General features: G+C 51.9%; 1 protein-coding gene across 4 annotated transcripts in view; it reads right to left on the bottom strand.

Moving 5' to 3' along the window:
- The window catches only part of GRIK4 (glutamate ionotropic receptor kainate type subunit 4), a 431,410-nt gene that overhangs the window by 113,875 nt on the left and 298,662 nt on the right, over positions 1–18,873 (bottom strand). For all 4 annotated transcript variants that reach the window (XM_045483193.1, XM_045483194.1, XM_045483196.1 and 1 more), the window contains one exon: positions 4,267–4,428. In XM_045483193.1, the coding sequence (XP_045339149.1) occupies positions 4,267–4,428 (162 nt within the window). The remainder of the gene's footprint in view (positions 1–4,266; positions 4,429–18,873) is intronic.

Raw genomic sequence — 18,873 nt, 5'->3', positions numbered from 1 at the left:
GGGAAGGGAAGAGTTGCGGGGAGAAGACACGAGAAGGAAGAGAGATTGGAACTGAGACTGAGGGCAGAGGAGAAGGGGGGAAAGAATAGGGCCCTGGAGGCAGCAGAGAGCAGGTCCCCATGGAATTGCTGGCTGCAGCCTTTTTAGAAAGCTCGAAGGGGAGACAGAACCAGCCTGTGCCTTCCTGGAACATGATTACTTCTCGCCTTCCAGCTCCCCGGCAAATGAAAGGGCTGGGCTGTTTGTGCTGGGAATTTCAGCCCCCAAAGAGACAGGAAGAAGCACCGCTTTTCAAAAGGCAGTTGCTAAGTGAGAATCCTTGAGAAGGATTTGTTGCCGTTTGAAGCTGTTCACCCTTTCTTTCCACATTCTTCCAGGTGAGGGGTTTCTGTAACACTTTCCCTCCCCTCTCTGGGGGGTGGGAGGGGTTGCACCGAGACCATGGGTGCAAGGCTCCTGGCACCGAGAGGCAGACTTAGGCTCTACTCTCACTCTTCCGTGCCTCAGTTTCCTCATTTGCCACGGAGGGGTGGGACCACTCTCGCTGGCTATTGGGATGTCGTAAGGAGGAAAAAGAGGTGGGGGTGGGATACTTTCGTGGGAAGGGCTGCCGTAGCCTTCAGCTCTGTGCCCGGATGACACAAATGGAAGGGAGGGCCCCGGCCCCCTAAGCTAGAAAGAACGCATGTCCCAATTTTGCTGGCAAGAAAACCACAGGGTTTGGCCAAGAGAAAGCCCACTGAGGTACAACCACAATCTGGGACCCAGGACCGGCTGTCCCCTCCCGGTGACCGGGGCTAGGTCTCAGGCTTGCCCTTAAGCTCCTCACACCTCCCCTCTGAAATAGGCTTGTACTCTTGTTCTCCGCCCCCCAGCATGGAGGGAGCCTCTGGAGACGCCCCCTCCCTGAATGCCCCCCAACATTCTTGAGGAACATTAAGGTGCTGAGGCTTCGGGAGGTCTGAGACTGGGATTGGGAAGGAGAAAAATGAGGTCAGGAGGGTTGCTTCCATGTGACAGGACACGTGGCCCCGGCTCCACCCGGCACAGCGTCTCACACACTAAGTGAGCAGCCGGGCGGTCTTGGCTTCCTCCTCCTCTGGGATGCCCTCCCTGATCATTCCAGGCCAACTGAGGGGCTTCACTCTGCTTCCACAGGGGGAGCAGCATCCCTCTCAGGGGACATTCTGGGAAACTGATTAAGAGGTCTGGTGTGTTACCACTTGATCTGTTACTGTCCTGCCACCACTACCACGAGACTATGCCAGGCTGGCCTCCCTGCTGGGCCAGGGGAAGCAGGAGAGATAATGTGGAGCAGAACTGCCCTAGCCCAGATTCACTGAATGAGTTGTTTAGACGAGCTGATCCCCAGCCAGATTAGGAATCCGGAGCTAATCCCTCCCCCCTCCCCCAGGTGCTCCGATGCACGAGCGGCACAAATGCTTCGCGTTACATGCTTAGTGAGATCTAGGGGCTGGTCGTTACACAGCATTTCTAGCAAAAGCTACCTGATGTATTTACTGATGCCTATCCCAGTGGCTGGCAGAGAGCATGTTGAATAAGCCCATTCAATGAATAACTGTCACTTGAAGACAGCATTATAGCCCATTTTATCTTCCCGAGAATCTCCTAAAGTGGTCTAGCATAATCAGCCCCAAATTACAGAGGAAGAAGAATCTGAGGCCCTGAAGCGTTTCAAAACTGTGACCCAAGATCACAGAGCAAGAAAACGGCAAGGCTGGTATTTAAATCCAGATCCTGTGCCTCCGAGGCCAGTACTCTCTTTGGCACGTGTGAGCACGGCCAGCCCTAGAGACCCGTGAGAGGCACGGGCTGGCTTCCTCAGTTCGGTCCTTACAAATTCCCCCACTGGGTCCCAGGGAAGGCCTCTCGCCTGCCTGCTTGTGGTCAACGTGAGTGCTGATGGAAGGGCTGAGACCCTCAGAGAGTACCTGGAAATACGTCACACGGAACTTTTATTTCACGAGGGCCAGATGCCAAATGTGGGACAGCCTGGGTTGGAGAGCAGGCAGCAGTTTCCTTTCCTGATGTTCTGCTGTGAGTCTTTCCGGTCCGCCAGCCTCATTCAAATACCGGAGCCACGGTGGCAGGACCGGGAAGACAGGCCTGCATCCGGCTGGGAGGGATGCACCTGGTCCTACCGTGACACAGTGCTTGAAGACATCCCGCGCTGTCCCTAACGCGTCTACTGGCAGTGAGAATCCCCCTTCTTCAGATGTTTCACCCCTGCCAACTCCTTTCTACGGATTCTCACTTCTTTTGCGTCTAACATACGTTGTTGGGATGTGCTCCTTAAGCCTTTCCTGAAACTCAGTTCTCAAGTGCCCTTCTCCCACCTGGCTCCTTGATCAAAGCCCCCTGAGCTTTGCATGAGCTCTGACCCTTTAGTTACTTCCTCCTCCCTAAGATTTCTACCAGGCTATGCAATCAAAGACGTACAACGTTTGCTGGGAGGTCACTCTGTCCATGCCCCTGCCTTCAGCAAGTCTACCGCTGGATGACCGCCTTGGCCAACCACTTAGGTGTCCATTGTGCAGATGTTCAGAAATGTCCTTGCCCCGGACGTGTATCAGAGGCAGGCGTGCTCCTATGTTTTACATGTTTTTTACATTTTTTACTTATTTTCAGAGAGAGAGAGTATGTGCACAAGTGGGGGAGGGGCAGAGAGAGAGAGAGAGAGAGAGAGAGGGAGGGAGGGAGGGAGATGGACAGACAGAATCCCAAGCAGGCTCCATGCTGTCAGCATAGAGCCCAACATGGGGCTCGATCCCACAAACTGTGAGATCACGACCGGAGCCGAAATCAAGAGTGGGATGCTCAACTGACTGAGACACCCAGGTGCCCCATATGGCTCCCATTTTAAAAGCCACAGAATGTCCCATTCCAGTGGGGTGCCCAATTCCCCTGCATCTCTCAGGCCTACTTCTTTTCCGGTTCTTTCTATCTCTAGCTCACTGTTCCACCTGCCTCACTTACTCGCTCATATGACAAATACCCACTAACTACTTTCACTTCGCCAGGCCGACTGACAGAGGCAAGAGAATGATGGCCCTAGAAAGAGGTAAGATGGCCGAGGAGTTAAAACTCTGAACTGGGTTCTGATGCTAGTTCCTTGGTTCACTAGCTGTGTGACCCTGGGCCGTTCACTTAACCTTTCTGGGCCTCAGTTTCATCAGCTGCAAAGTGGAGATACTGACGGCAGCTCCTTCAGAAAGTTACGTGAGCATCACCTGAGCTGTCTCATGGGGCTTCGCGGGGCTGACATGTCACACGGCTAGGACGGGACCTAGAAAGCCAGGCAATCCCAGTCCCCTGAGAACTTGCCTTTTACCAGGCGGACACAAGCACACATACTTGACCTGTCCTCACAGAGTAAGGACATCAAACCCAGCGGAGTATGCCAGGGACGACTTCCCTTCCATCGCATACACCGCAGGGGAAGGGAGTACAGAGAGGAAGAGCGTGGGTGAGGGCATAAAGGAAGCCTCCCCAGATGAGGACCTACTCAGGGCGGTGGTCCAGTGTGATGGAGAGAACCGTGGACCCGGAATCAGGAGTCTCCGAATCGAATTTTGCCCTGCAAAAGCCCTGGTGTTAGACTTTGAACAAGACCTCCACGGCCCCACCCTTACCCCCATTCCCAGTCTGGGCTTCAGTTTCCTTTATCGAAAAATGAGGAAGCAGATGAACTAAAAGCACCCTCCACTCAGAGGATTCTTTTTTTTTTTTTTTAATGTTTATTTATTGAGAGAGAGCGAGCGCCCACGATCAGGGGAGGGGCAGAGAGAGAGGGAGAGAGAGAATCCCACGCAGCCTCCACACTGTCAGCAAAGAGCCTGACATGGGGCTCGATCTCACAAACCACGAGACCATGACGTGAGTCAAAATCAAGAGTCAGCCGCCTAACCGACTGAGCCACCCAGGTGTCCACAGTCAGAGGATTCTTGGATCCTAAACTCAGGCAGGCCCCAGCAACAGCACGACCGGGAGTCTGGCCTTGGGGACGCGCAGACATCACTAAACGACGGCTCCGTGGCCCTGCAGGGCGGTCGGCCTGCTCCCCTCCACCAAGCTCTCCGTTTACAGCTCATCCCCGTCAAACCTCTCTCGTAACCACTTCCCAGCACCCGTACACGCCTCTCTTTGAGCTGGGTGGGGCCGGGCAGGGCAGGGCTCTAGGAGGGAGTGTGTGTGTGTGCAGGTGAAGGGGCACGGGGGGTAGCGGGGGCTCCGGCAGGGACTTACCGCGGGGCCAGTGAAGGGCACGTGGTCGCAGTTCTCCTGCCAGGACTGGTTGAGGCTCTGGGCAAACTCTTGGAAGAAAGCATGCGACTGGTTGAAAATGGAAAATCCCAGGATGTTGACACGATCATCCACGAGGCTGTCCATTCTCTGGAGCGAGAACTCCTGGAAGACCGGGCAGTCAGAGAAGAGGGTTAGGTTAGCCAGGGAAGAGGTGTGGGGACGCACTTGGCCGGGGCGCATCTGGGGGGCACATCTGGGGGACCAGAAGGACTTCTGGTCCAACGGACACTTGCGGGTGGGCACCCTGCTCGGTACTCAGGGTCCAGAGAGAACCACGGGTTGTTCTCAGAGGGCTCACGGTGTTGAGGGAGGGGAGGAGAAAAGAAGCGAAAAAAGCGGAATGATCTCTAAGAGAGGTGAGTGCGACACGTGCTGTACGGAGAGAGGAAAGAAAACAACAAAACTAACGTGCCTGGTGGAAGCAGGGCTGTGTCCAAAGAAGACGCGACCCCTGAGCTGAGTCTTGAAGGAGGCAGAGGCATTTTCTGGGTGGGGAATGTAGATGGGCAAAAGCGATGCCACACAGAAGTGGCCGGGATACAAAGGCATGGAGGTGAGGAAGTGTGACCCCCCCCCCCCCCCCCCCAGCCAGCTGCCTGCGATGTACTTTGACAGGGCATGGCTCCTCAAAGTGTGGTCTCCAGAGCACCTGCCATCGGAATTCTCCCGGCTGTCTTTTTTTTCGGTTTGTTTATTTATTTAGTTTTGAAATCGAGCGAGAGAGAGCATGAGCAGCGGAGGGAGACAGAAAATCCCAGGCAGGCCCAGTGCTGTCAGCACAGAGTGCGATGATGTGGGGCTCAAACTCGTGAACCATGAGATCATGACCTGAGCAGAAATCAAGAGTTGGATGCTTAACCAGCTGAGCCACCCAGGTGCCCCAGTCTCGCGGGTAACTATTTATTTTAGATTTTTTTTTCATGTTTGTTTATTTTTTGAAGGAGAGAGACACGGAGGGTGAGCGGGGGAGGGGCAGAGAGAGAGGGAGACACAGAATCTGAAGCAGGTGCCAGGCTGTGAGCTGTCAGCACTATGCCCGACGTGGGGCTCAAACCCACGAACCGTGAGATCGTGACCTGAGCTGAAGTCAGATGCTTAACTGACTGAGCCACCCAGGCACCCCTCCCGGGTAACGGTAAAGAAAAAAAAAAGTGATAATCCCTGGGCCCCACCCAACACCATCTGAATCACCTGAGCTGAGGCCCAGGAGTCTACGTTTTTAGCAGGTGCCAAGGCTGTTTGCACACCGATGTTTGGGAGTCACTGGGTGAGCACGTCAGATGCAGGGGCGTGGGGGATGGTGAGAAATAAGGCCAGAGAGGTCAGCAGAGGCCAGAGCACAGGGGCTTTTTCCTGTAGGTGATGGGACCCCAGGGGACTGTCAACAGAAGAGTGGCCAAACCAAGTTTGCTGTGGAAGAATCTCAACCTGCTGGTCTGCACGGAGGGTTGTGCCTTCACTTGTTATATTTTTTTTCCATTCATTTAACAGACATTCAAGTGTTTACCATGAGCTAGACACAGGCACAAAGGATGTTCTGGGTACAGACGATACGAACAAGAGAGACACGTGTCTTGCCCTCAAGGAGCCTGTGGGCTAATGGAAGAGGCAGATTGTAAGCCCGTAAACAAATAGATATAATTTTGGCCATCTATGGGAGGCCGTAGTGGGGGGGGAGGGGCTGCAACTTTAGAAGAGGCAGTCAGAGAAACCCCATGCGCAGCAGTGACATTTAGAAACTCAAGGGAATTCTCCCAGGACCCGTGGCCCTCTTGCAATCCCTGGGCCGGAGCCAGCCGATCCCTCAGCAAGCTAGAACCTGCGGGCATGAGTCCCATCAAGGCTAGTCCGTGTCAGAGGGAGAAGAATCGCCCTCCTCAGGCAGGGCTGAGCTCAGCGTCCAGGACGTCTAAGGCTCTAGGCAAGGAAACCAGGCAAGAGGGTGTGGATTGGTTTAGCTCACCAATCCTGCTCCTGGAAGAATTCTCCGAATGCAAGTCAGGTCACTTTCACCCACTGAAGTCACATTCGTCACACGTTCGCCCTGAGTACCTCACACACGGCTCCACACCCCGTGGGCACACAGTAGTTACGGACCCCAGGACTAACCCATCGGCCACTCTGCCTGACATGACAGATGGGAGGTGCCTGGGGCTTACTTTCCGGCTGGGCAGAAACATTGCTTTCCTTCAGGCAGACTCCCTTCCTTAAGACTTAGCTCCCCCAGGCCCCTGGCCTGTCCCCTCACATCTAGAGCCACTGCCAAGGCCACAGGCCTGATCTCCCGTGCCCAGAGTCTAGCCTGATAAACTGCAGCTTACAGACCGAAGCTACAAAGATTCCTTTGGAGCCTCTCACCCCTGACAGCGTGGAGTCGGATGAGGATTAGGTAGATATTAGATCCTGCCACGTTCCCGTTAGGGGAACACAGACACGTCAGAGAACGTATTGATTCATAAACTGATACGATCTCCGGGCTCTCAAACAGGGCAGCTGTCCATGCACCGTGGGCTCCCAGCAGCACAAGGCACAGGTGGCTAAGAAGAAGATACGCATCTGGCAGGGGAGGGGTGTGGCGGGACAAAGAGCCAGGCTGCTGTCAGGCAACTGAGGGGCCTCACCAGCTGGAAGATGTCCCCTCTCCCTTGGTTTCCTTGTCAATGTGGCCACAGATCATCTCTCTCCCTCTTCCTCCTCTCCCCCACGCAGGCTGACAGAAGGAGGCTCATCTCAAGGGAGCCCTGACGTCTCAGGTGTCTGCAGACTCACAGAGGCCATAAGAGCATAGAGTGAATAGGGCTTTGGTGTTCAAATCCAGGTTCTGCAAATGCGTGCGAAAGGCTTGGCATCGTCTTGGGCACGCAGAAGCGCTCAACGTATGACAGTGGCCCAAATCCGACCCTGAGATCTCAGGCAGCTTCTGACCCTCTACCTGAGTTCCACTTGCTGTGGAAACCTGAGTTGGAAAGGCGTTCCCTTCAACTCTATGTTCTGGGCAGAGGAAGAATGAATGAGTTAATTACCGACACTTAGAGACAGCCCCTCCAGAAGTCAGCCAGGGTGTCTTTTTGCTTTTAATTCCTACCTTCTCATCCCTCAATTATATCCTTTTTCAAAGGCCCCCTTAAGATAAAAAGATCCAGCAGCTTCCTTGATAACTCAATCTATTTATAATGACTCACGGGAGAGCTTGTGGAAGGACAAGAAAGGGGGCGGTGTGTTCTCTTATCAAAATTTCCTGGGACACTCTTAGACTCTGCTCCCTGAGTGCCCTCTCAGTTAGGAAGTGCCTCTTTATGTCTAAACCTGGCCTCTCCTGCCGCCGTTGAAGGCTGCTTTCTAAATGAATATGCAAAACCGCCAGTTTCTATACAATGAACATCTTCTAAGCCAGCGTTTCCCAAAGTGTGTTCCTCAGGACACTAGCTTTTCCAGGATGTTAACAGGAATTGCACAACAGCAAGGTTCCACGTTACGGTAAGAACAGACTGCTTATGACACCTGCCTTTTCACGATTCGTAACACACGCTAGCATATTAAAGGCTTAAAGACGTCCTCCGGCAAAGCAGCTCGTTTACGTTTTGTTCAACCCAGAACCTTCCAGACGTATTGACCATGGAACGCTTTTCCCCTCCAAAACCTGAGCGTCTCACAGTAGTGCTCTACCAAATGTACTCAGGGAAACGCTACTCTAAACGCATTCAAGGAAACATGGCTTATAAACCCCAAATCAAGCGGTGGAAACATTTTGCCGAGAGGGATATTTCCTAAAGTTAACACATTTGAGGATTGGAGGGGATTAAAAGCCATCTGGTTCCTGCTGCCCACCACAAGCTCTAAGAATGCACACCTGGCTCCCTTGGGCTCCCTATGTTCCCCTAACCACACAGCCTGGCTGGCTGCAACCTTACTTGAAAGGAGAGGAAGGACTGGAAGCCGTGGGGTGGGACAGATTCTTACAGGAGCCTTCATTCTCTTCTTGTAAGTGCTTCAGGAAGGGAAATCCTAAGGATCCCCACGCCCAATGGGAGTGGATCCCATCGTTGTGACACCGCGGGAAAGCAGGGGGAAGAGCAAATGGTAAAGCCGAATGGCAGAGGACGCCAAGACCAAACCTTCTGTTACTCCAAGTCTGAATGAATTTGTGACAGGCTCTGTACTGCACCTAGAGCAGGGCCTGATACCCAGAGGCTCTTTGGTAAATGTTGGCTGAGGACTGTTGATTGAAGATGTTTCTCATTGACTGAGGACCCTGGGGTCCTCAGCGCGCCTAACTCTTACCACTAATCCACAGCCTTGCTCCTAAAGCAGGCGTAAGAACACGAGTAAAATTTGCGCCACCCCCCGCCTGTCCTCTGGACGTCGTGTTATCGTACTTCAGAAGACACATTCCTGACAGCTTGTTTTCTTACCACTTGGCTTTCACATCAGGACATTCTTAAATGTGTATGCGTGCACGCACGTACGGGTGAGTGCGTGTGTGCGAATTCTTGAGTATGCAATGATTTGCAGGGAACTCGATAGCTACAGCCGAAGGTCATGTTGTGAATGAATTCAGGGGTTATCCTTGGATGAGGGGTATTTTGAACAGGCGTGGAGAAGGGTTTGAGAACACCATGGAGAGGTCATCATCATGAGTGGCACAACCCTTCTGAGTGCCCCCTCACTTTCTCCAGCCGGTGGGACGTTTCCAGGGTCCTGGTCTACCAACGGGCATCTGCTCACGTGCCAGCTGCAGAGACTTCATGGCTCTCCAGCCGCCAAGCTTGGAGCAAGGGCAGGCTGTGAGCCTGGGGACAAGGTCGGGCGACTAGAGCGCAAAGCGCAAGAGGTTTGAATGGTCCAGATTCAGTTCTTGTGCTTGACTGTAAGGAGAAATGCAGAAAGCCAAACAGAGGCCCCCGGGTGCAGTCCATTACCTCACCCTACCTCACCTGGGCCTGGGCCCGCGTCAAACGGGGAGTAGCGGAGATGGCATTCTATGATGTTCTATTTGCCCTACAGTCCCTTCTGCCTTGTATTTCTAACCCAGTAGCATATTACTCTTCCCCCAGCTACGTAAGCTAGAAATTCCAAATTTTCTTTCATCTTTTAACTCCACATCCAGTCCATTGCCAACTTTGTCAAATCTGTCTCTTGAACGTCCCTCGAATGTCTCTTAAATCTGTCCCTCCATTCCCATTTTTTTGTAAAGATTTTATTTTTTTTAAGTTCTTTCTGTATTTATTTATTTTTATCTTGAGGGAGAGAGTAAGAGAAGAGGAGGGGCAGAGAGACAGGGAGACAGAGAATCCCAAGCAGACTCTGCAGTGTCAGCACAGAGCCCGACACGGGGCTCGAACTCATGAACCGTGAGATCATGACCCGAACCAAAAACAAGGGTTGGACGCTTAACCAACTGAGCCACCCAGGCACCCCAAAAACTGTACCTTTAAATAATCTCTACACCCAATGTAGGGCTCAAACTCACAACCCTGAGATCAAGAGTCACCAGGCGCCCCCATCCCTCCCTTTCCAATCCCACCACGTCAGGCCTTCATCGTTTCCCCTTTCCAACAGCCTGTTAACCAAGGCCACACGTCCGATCTCAGGAGACATGGCCACTCCACTGCACAACCCCCAGGCACCATTTACATCGATGGCAGTGTGAGGGGTGGCCCCTGGAGTTGTGCCGTGTGGCAGTCCCATCAGGAGACATTAGGGTGCGGCAGAAAGAGCACAGGGTTTGAAATAAGACAATCCTGGGTTCTAATCCTGATTGGCCACAAACTAGTTGAGTGATCTCGGGCAGGTCAGTAACGTCTCTGAATTTCTGGCTGGTCACCTGTAAAATGCAGAGAACACCTGCCCTGCGGGGATAATCCATGGCAAGCGGCTGGCACAGAGTAGGCATTCGTAACATGTGAGTTCTCTTCCCTCCAAATGCCGTCCCTCCTCCACGCTGCCCCCTTCTCTTTCCTCTTCCTGCTCCCCACGCTACAGCTGGATCCTGACAAAGGGAAATATCGGGCTTGGGGGTTTCTCCTCTCTCCTTCTCTTCCCCCTCACTCTTCAGGAAGCTTTTCTTAGCTACTCGTCAAATGAGAAAAGTTTTGCTAAATAAGTTGCCATAAGGTGTTAATTGCTTGGTGTGGCTATTTGTGTCAAGACAGAAGGCTTGGCGTTCCAGATCTTCCAGCCATAAATAATTACAACAAAGCAATATTCACAATAATAACAACCGCTACAATTTATTGAGCGCCTACTATGTGCCTGGCCGAATTAAGCACTTCACACGCAGGATTTCAATCCATCCTTACAGCAGCCCCATGACATAGAAGCTGCCACGGTCATCCTGTGGCTGAAGGAACTGAGGCCCAGAGTCGTGATGTGGCTCTTCTGAGGCCACACGGCTGTCAACAAAGGGGTTTGGATTCAAACCCAGGCCCAGCTGACTTCAAAGCCAGGGCTCCGTGTTCTCATACCACCTACTACTCGCCACTGTGCGGCCGCGGTGGGGAGAGCCACCAAGGGTCAGGGGTGCTATGAGTTCACTGGGATAAGGCGGTAGAATTCCCGGCAAAATGGAGTTAAAACTGATTTCAGAACACACAACTCGTAAGACCGATGAGATTTGCAGCTACAAAACGGACACTGATAGACTGAGTAAAGGGATTACCACACATCAACTAAATCTCGGCACGAGAAGGATTGTAATCACAAAGGGAAGGGGTCTGGGGCTTGGTGTGGGTCCCAGACCGAGCAACTAAACGATGACCTCGAGAGCACGGGCGAGCCAAGGTTTGTGCCACACCACGTATGCTCAGCATGAAGAGCCCAGAGAAGGAAAGTGAGCGGACCCCAGGGTGCAGCAGGTGGGAAGGAAGTGGAAATAAAGGCGGTATGGTTGAAGATGTGTGTGGCTGAGGCGCATCGAGAAGTAGGCAGTGAACGCAGCTTCGTGAACTTGGCCGTCTTGCGTGAGTTGCTCAGGACCCTTAGCCATCCCTAAGACGCCTCTGCGGTCACCATCGTTTGCGCCACAAACGCTTCCCTGCTGGCTTGTCGGCTCTCTCGCTCATTGCTGCGTCCCTAGTGCCTAGAGAAAGGCAGTGAAAGCCAAAGCTGCCTCATTGGTTTAATTAAACGATTAGGAGAATAATTGTTCTGGACAGAGCAGGCGTAAATGTAGAGTTATAACGTTTTAAGGCACATACTCTCTATTGGTACTTTGTCCTCGATTTTCCTCACTGAAATCCCATATTCCGAAACCAATCTTTGCTTTTTACATTTTTTAATCTCTTTATTTTTATCTCTTTTAATTAGACAAGTTTTCTCGTTACAAAGTGAGGGGAAAAAAACACTTCACAGTGAGGCTTAAAAGAGATCATGTACAGGAAAAGCACTATACAAACTCAAAGGAAGATACAAACTCCTTGAGTGATTAGCATTAGTAATAGTAACAATAAAATCACTCAAGGAATGCATTTTGCGTGCACTTTCAGGCATCGTTAACAGGCAGCGAGGAGGCAGCATGGGGCGGAGGCTCCCAGATTGTGCCACAAAGGCGAGCCTCTCTGTTCCTGCGTGAAACCCTCAGCTCCTGGTGGCCTGTGGCAGTGGCCCAAGAACCTGAACAGCTCCCTTCCTGCCACGCCCACGGGCAACCCCTAAAACGTGCCATTCTGATGCCTGACGGCCTCTGGAATCTCCCTGAATTCTGCCACCCAGACCTAGTTGGGTTCTGTCTTTCTTTGGTTTCTATTCTTTTTTTTTTTTTTTTAATTTTTTTTTTTAACATTTTATTTTTTTTTTGAGACAGGGAGAGACAGAGCATGAACAGGGGAGGGTCAGAGAGAGGGAGACACAGAATCTGAAACAGGCTCCAGGCTCTGAGCTGTCAGCACAGAGCCTGACGCGGGGCTCGAACTCACAGACCATGAGATTGTGATCTGAGCTGAAGTCAGCCGCTTAACCGACTGAGCCACCCAGGCGCCCCTGGTTTCTATTCTTAACAGTGGTGTCTTCAAACACACCCTTGCTTTGTGGCTGCTTTCGCCCAAGACTCTGCCTTTGATCCCTTCACCTCCATGCCCAGCCCTGGCCTCTCACTGCCTGAGAGGGGAGGTCAGCAGCCTACCTCACCTAAAGCCCAAGTCATTTATTAAACATCTATTTATTACTGAGTTAATAACATTCACTGCTTCTGTCGTCACGGCTCTGCATAGCTCACAAGGCACTTCCATAGATCACTTCTGGTCCCCACAAGGACATTCATATTCCCATTTGCGGGAAGAAGAAACCAAGGTGCCTGGGAGTTAAGTGTCTTACCCAAAAGACAGACACAGGATTAAGACCCGGATACTGGCATAGAAGATCAGTGCTTATTATCCCATTTCTCCCGACTGTGCACCCAGAACCAGGTCACCAAAAGGCACAGGATAAACTAAATACATGTGCCCTTCCCTGAGGTTGCTCACGATTGGCAACCTTTTTTTAAGAACTTTTTTTATGTTTTATTTTTGAGAGAGAGAGATCGCAAATAGAGGAGGGGCAGAGAGAGAGGGAGACACAGAATCCAAAGCCGGCTCCAGGCTCCGAGCTGTCAGCACAGAGCCCGACACGGGGTTCCAACTCCCAAACCACGAGATCATGACCTGAGCCGAAATCGGACACTCAACTGACTGAGCCACCCCGGTGCCCCCATGACTGACAGCCTTTTATGTTCTCACCCCAGGAGTACTGAGAACACCAAAAGATTCCAATTTCTTAGGCTGTTATTATGAAGCTGGACTAATGCAAGATATCCTTAAGACTTTATCATTCCCATACTTGAACCCCTGATCCTTCCTCCCCCATCTGATTCCCACCCTTGGTTGCCTACTTGTGAACGTGACCATCATCCGCCTGCCGTTCAGTTTAGAATTCGTAACTCCTTCTCTGTTTCTTCCATTCTCTCACGTTCCCCATCTCATTCAGTTGTGCATGCATTCATTCCTGGTCATTGGAGAACATTTTACATCCTCCACATCTCTTGAATCTTTCGCCTGCCCACCATCCCCACCCCCTCTGCCTCAATTCAGATCTTCACCAGCTTGTTCTTGGACTACCAACTAAGCCATTTACATCTCCCCGAGCTCCTTCTCGGGGCTACTGCTGGAAGGATCTTCCTAAACTACACATTTGATCACGAGTCCCCCTCTACTTCCCAATGCTCTTGACCGCAAGCAGGGCAAAAACAAACTTAGGTTTACACACATGTCTTTTCATGCTGTGAACCCTGTCTACTCCTCTGTTCATTCTTCACCTTGACCTCCTCCATCCCCCAAGACAGGCGGGACGAGCCCTTGCCTCAACCGGGCCACCACTGTAGATATACCTATCATCAGAACTTTATATCATGTGAGTTTGTCCAAAGCTGCCTTCCAAGGACTGGGTGCTCTGGAGACAAATGCACTCATATCACCAGCACTTACACTGGTACACGACATAAAGAAGTCAACACTTTTGGTTGAATGAACCTAAGAAGAGAGTGCCTGGCCGCTTGTCCCTCACCTTACCCCATGGACAGCTGCACCTTTCAACTTCCCAAGGCTCTTCTTTATGGCTATATCCATTCATTTTTTCCGGGGACCCAAGGCATGGCGGAGGCCAGGTCCCAGACCCCTGTCTCATAAGTGCCCTCTCAGCCTGTCTCAGGAAAGCCCTGATGGCTCCGGCCATGAGGAGTCCAGAGCGCTGGGTACCCGTGCATCCCCTCCCTCCCCACACCCGGTTTCTGTCTGTCTGTCAATCTGCATCAAAGCCTCTGCTCTCTGCAGGCTGGGCAATCGCTTTTGTGGAATAGGGCTTTGAAGAAAGTAGCAGCTGGGAGGCTAATTCATACCTGTCAGTGAATTCCATTTAAGGGGAGATTTGGTCCTAAACCTCTCAGCCCCCAGATCTCCTGGATTCTTCTCCCTACATGCCTCCTATTCATTTCTCCCCGTGACCTAAACACGCGTATCTGTTCCTCCCAGGGACCCAGTCCCTTCTCTGCTTCTCTTTCCCAACGCGAATCCACAAACAGGACTTCAAATGCAGACCATATTCCGTCTCGTTCATTGATCTGTTCCCTGTACCTTACCCCATGCCTGTGCTTAGCAAATGCTCAATATACACTCGTTAAATGAATTAACGTTCACCTGTAAACACCCGTCAGGGTGGGATCACCTTTCCAAAGCCTTTGGTCATTTGCTCCCAGGAAGAGGAAGGCAGAGGCTAGGGGGAAAGACCTTCCTATTTCCACCCCAGCAGCTGTGACCGTCTTCGTTTTGCACTTAGAAATCTGTTCTGTGCCTCTGGGACTCAATAAGTGGTTATCAACTGTGAAGCTGAAACCTCCGTGGGTCAAACTGACATGAGAAATAGTGGACACTGCGCTCTCCCCTTAGGCTGGGGATTGCTACTGCTTCTCTGCAGGTCTGCTTCCTTTATCAGACATCGATTCCTTACTTCTGAGGTCCCCTGCACTCAGGATCCATTGATCAGGCCTCCCATCTCCACATCAGGCGCTAAACCTCCCTCTTCCCAGGTCCCAACTCATTAGCCTCAGGCACATAGAGACTCGAGGCATCCCTTTCGCAAGGGACATAAGGAGATTCTGAGGAAGGTGAGTGATGCGGTCAATCCATAGCCCTGGCCTCCTACTGACTCTGCCCATCGGCATCTCTGCAGCAGGACCAAAACGATGGGCTCCCGCAGCGGCTGGGACTCTCGCTGTCTCTGACATGCTCAAGATCAGTCAGGACGAATGTGACTAAGGCAGGACCAGAACCCAGGCCGCTGGGCTCTCAGACTGTTTCCCACAGGGGAGGGAACTGTAATACCAGGAGACTTTCAGATCTTGGCCATTTTTACCTCATTCGTTGCACAAAAGATATGAGCATCTCCTATAGATGACACATCCCATTAGGCACTAGATATACAACAAAGCCTGTCGCTGTCTTCAAGGTCTATATATACCTACTTGGTGGCAAGCCGGAGGCGAGTCCCAGACAGTTGGTCAGTACAAGTGCTAGGGGTACGGATCAAGGGGGTCCCTTGTATCAGAATCTCTGTGGATTTTCCTAAGCTGAGGGCTGGTTGCAAGACAAGGCCTGACAGAAGAGCAGAAGCCACCCGGATGGAGAGGTGGGAGGAGGAGCCCGGAGCCCCAGGAGCGAGAGTGTATGATAAATTCAGGGAACTGTACGTCTCTCAGTCTGGCTGGGGCGGGCTATGGGTGGTGGGGAACAGGGCAGGGTAAAGCCCAGAGAGGGAGGTTCGTAAGAGGCTGCTTTGGACTTTATCCTGAGGGTAATGGGGAGCTACTGAAGGATTCCAAGCAAGAGAGAGCATCTGGAATGGTTTCCAGAAGATCTTCACTCCTGGGCAAGATAAATCCAGTTTTGAAATCCATGGGGGTTATTGCCGGAGGCTTCACCCGGTTGGGCAGATGTCACGTTCACTGCTGGGCTGGGAACGTGAGGTGTCAGAACCGCAAAGACGGGGCTGGGGGGAGCCTCGGATGGTGATTAATTGAGCTGCTGATGCCTCTGACACTGAGTGGAGCCTGATGCTGGTGACAGAGAAGCTGGATTGCTTAATAATAACGTTACTTGATACTCCTAATGGTGCTTGTAATACAATAGCACTTACAATGTAATAATAATAATAATACGATTTGCCATAATGTCTTTTATTCTCAGACTCCCTATGCTTTCCAAACATTCAGGAAACCCCAAACATTCTTCTCAGCAGGGCCCAAATTCCTCAGGACCAGGAGCTTCTGTGGTGCGAACGCAGTGCCAAGTGGCCTCAGTTTCCCTCTGTACTCTGGCTCTCAATCTTCTCTCTGGGGCTGGTTTACAGACCACCAGCAGGAACTGGGGTGCTCCCTGCCCAGAGCCCTGCAGCGGGCCAGCAAGGAGAACCCGGCTGTATCACCTCTCAGGAGATATGTCATTTCCTGTCCCAAGACTCTCCAGTCCCTTCTTCCTGGTTCCATGGCTGTATCTCTTGTCTATCATTTCAGCAGGTAATGGCGGGGACAGATGGCCAAAGAAATAAACCAACATACAAGGTTGGCAGCGTGGTAGGGAGGATTCGAAGGTGGCTCCCCAAGAGTCCCCCCCATCCCACAACTCTCTCTCTCTCTCTCTCTCTCTCTGTCAGGACTGGGGCTATGATGGTTTCTACTTCCATGATTATGTTATAAGGCACAGATTATCCAGGTGGTTCTGACCTAAGCACTTGAGCGCTTTAAAAACAGTTTTCTCTGGCTGGTCACAGACGAGGAAGTCACAGAGGACCAGAGAGTGGCCTCTGAATGCCGAGAGCAATCCCCAGCCAAGAGCTGGGAAGAAAACAGAGATTTCAGTCCTGTAGCCACAAGGACATGAATCCTGACAACAGAAATGAGCCTGGAAGAGGCCCCCGAACTGCGGTTGAGAAAACGGCCAGCCACCATCTCGATTTTAGCCCGAGCAGAGGGCCCAGCCACGCCATGCTGGACATGTGACCTACAGAACTGTGAGCTAATAACTGGGGTTATTTTAAGCTGCTTTGTAGTTATTTGTTGCACAGCAACAGAAAATTAATACAGCACGGAAAAAGCAATAAAGATCAGTGTGATAAGGACAAGGTGTGGGCTGGGAGGTCACGGGCAAATTCTCAGCTCCACAAGCTCAGCACATGTTGACTGAAGGGCCCCAGACCGGGCTCTCAAGCTTCTCTGGTTCTCACTTTCCTGCTTCGTAGAACTGGAACACCTATCTGGTGGTGATATTCTGAGGACTCAAGATCCTGGACGTAACGCTTAGAATGGTGTCTGCACATGGGTGGTACTCAGAATCAGGAAGCGATCACTATTCCATTGCCAGCTATGGAAGTGGGTAGATTTTTTTTTTTAAATATTTACTTACTTTGAGAGAGAGAGAGAGAAAGTGCCTGCGCGTGAGAGGGGGGGAAGCGGCAAAGAGAGAATCCCAAGCAGGCTCCCCGCTGTCAGTGCACGGATCGACTCAGGGTTCCATGTCACAACCACGTGACATCATGACCTGAGCCAATATCAAGAGTTGGATGCTTCACCGACTGAGCCACCCAGGCCGCCCTGTAAATGGGTAGATTTTTATGATCAGACCCGTGATTGGACATGACCGGGGACTACTGGGTCACCGGACAGAAGGGGAGGCCGATTCGTCTCTCACTGAATTAATGGCACTTCTGAATCGTTAACAAATTTGTGACAGAGGGCAAGGCAAGTCTTCCTTTCTCCCAAAGCTCTATTGCACAGAAGGCCTGGGCAGTCACAGGGGTCCATTTCCATTACGTTTCCAGAGATTCTAAACCAGAGGAGTCCCCAGGGTCTACTTCCTATTTCAATTTGATTGATTTCATATGCACAGTCTGGTGCACCCAGTCGGCGACACACACAGGCATAGATGAGCGTGTGCGCGTGTGTGGGTATGCGTGTTAGGGCAGATAGAGGGAACAACTTTCAATTACTATTAAATGGATGATACACAAATATCTCAACCTTAGTTCTGGGAGCCCCGCGGGACCCACGTTCACTGTCATGCTGTTTGTCAAACATCAGCAAAGGGGTTGTCTGATAATTGGCTCCTCCGACGCGAAGCAGTTTTTTCCCCCTCCGCTAGGGTCTCGAAACCCCCTGTCGAATGCTTCTCCGGTTTCCATCGATTTTCCTGGCAATATTCATTCCACTCTTGCATCCCCTGCCCCACGTGGTAAGGATTCAAGTGCCTCTGGAAGCGCCTGACTCAGCTTTAAAAACCAGACCCCAGCGCGAAGCCCAGATGCCGGGCTCCTCCCCCAACCCCAGCTCTGGGATAAAGGCCTAACTGGGTCATTTCCAGTTTCAATGATCCTGCATCCCTGCTACCGGTGCCTGGTTCTTCCAGGAAAATTGACCACAGTGCCTCATTCCCCCACCGCCCCCTCAGATATACTGATTGATCAGCCCCGGCTGAGACCAACTCTTGCTTTGGGTAGACAGCAGATGAAGAAACACGAGCGGCATATCTCAAATATGGTAGTTCTTGGAGAAGCCTCCTAGGCAGCTTGGGATGACTCTCTCGGTCACCTGGGCTGGCCAAGGGGAAGGTCTTCACCCAACGTGACTCGGTGAGCGTAGCCACACATCTGCCAGCTCAGGCGGGCCGTGGCTCGATTCAAACGCCTCCTGGTCCGTAGCCCCCTACCGGGTATGGTCAAGAGTGAGGAGAGAGGAAGTTTCAGAAGCTCCGAGGCAGGGGTGGCCATCTGAAGAGCAGCAGTAACACAGGAGGACTGAGTATTAGACACTAGTCCTGCCGGCCCAGGGCTGCTGGAGCTCCAGCTGAAGTTAATCTACACCACCTGGTACCTCGAGTCGGGTCTGGACCCGTGCCTTCTGTCATCTGCCCCCTTGACGGCCACCACAGCCGCCTGCGGCTTTCCTTCCCCAGGGCTCGGGCTTTGAAGGTCCTGCCAATAAAGAAGAGCAGAGGACAGGCCACTCTGCCAGTCCAGGCTGAGCCTGCTTCA

This window comes from Leopardus geoffroyi, chromosome D1 (assembly GCF_018350155.1).
Source record: "Leopardus geoffroyi isolate Oge1 chromosome D1, O.geoffroyi_Oge1_pat1.0, whole genome shotgun sequence".
Classification (NCBI taxonomy): Eukaryota; Metazoa; Chordata; class Mammalia; order Carnivora; family Felidae; genus Leopardus; species Leopardus geoffroyi.
The sequence above is the reverse complement of the archived record's forward strand: the minus strand, read 5'-3'. Positions and strand labels throughout refer to the sequence as shown.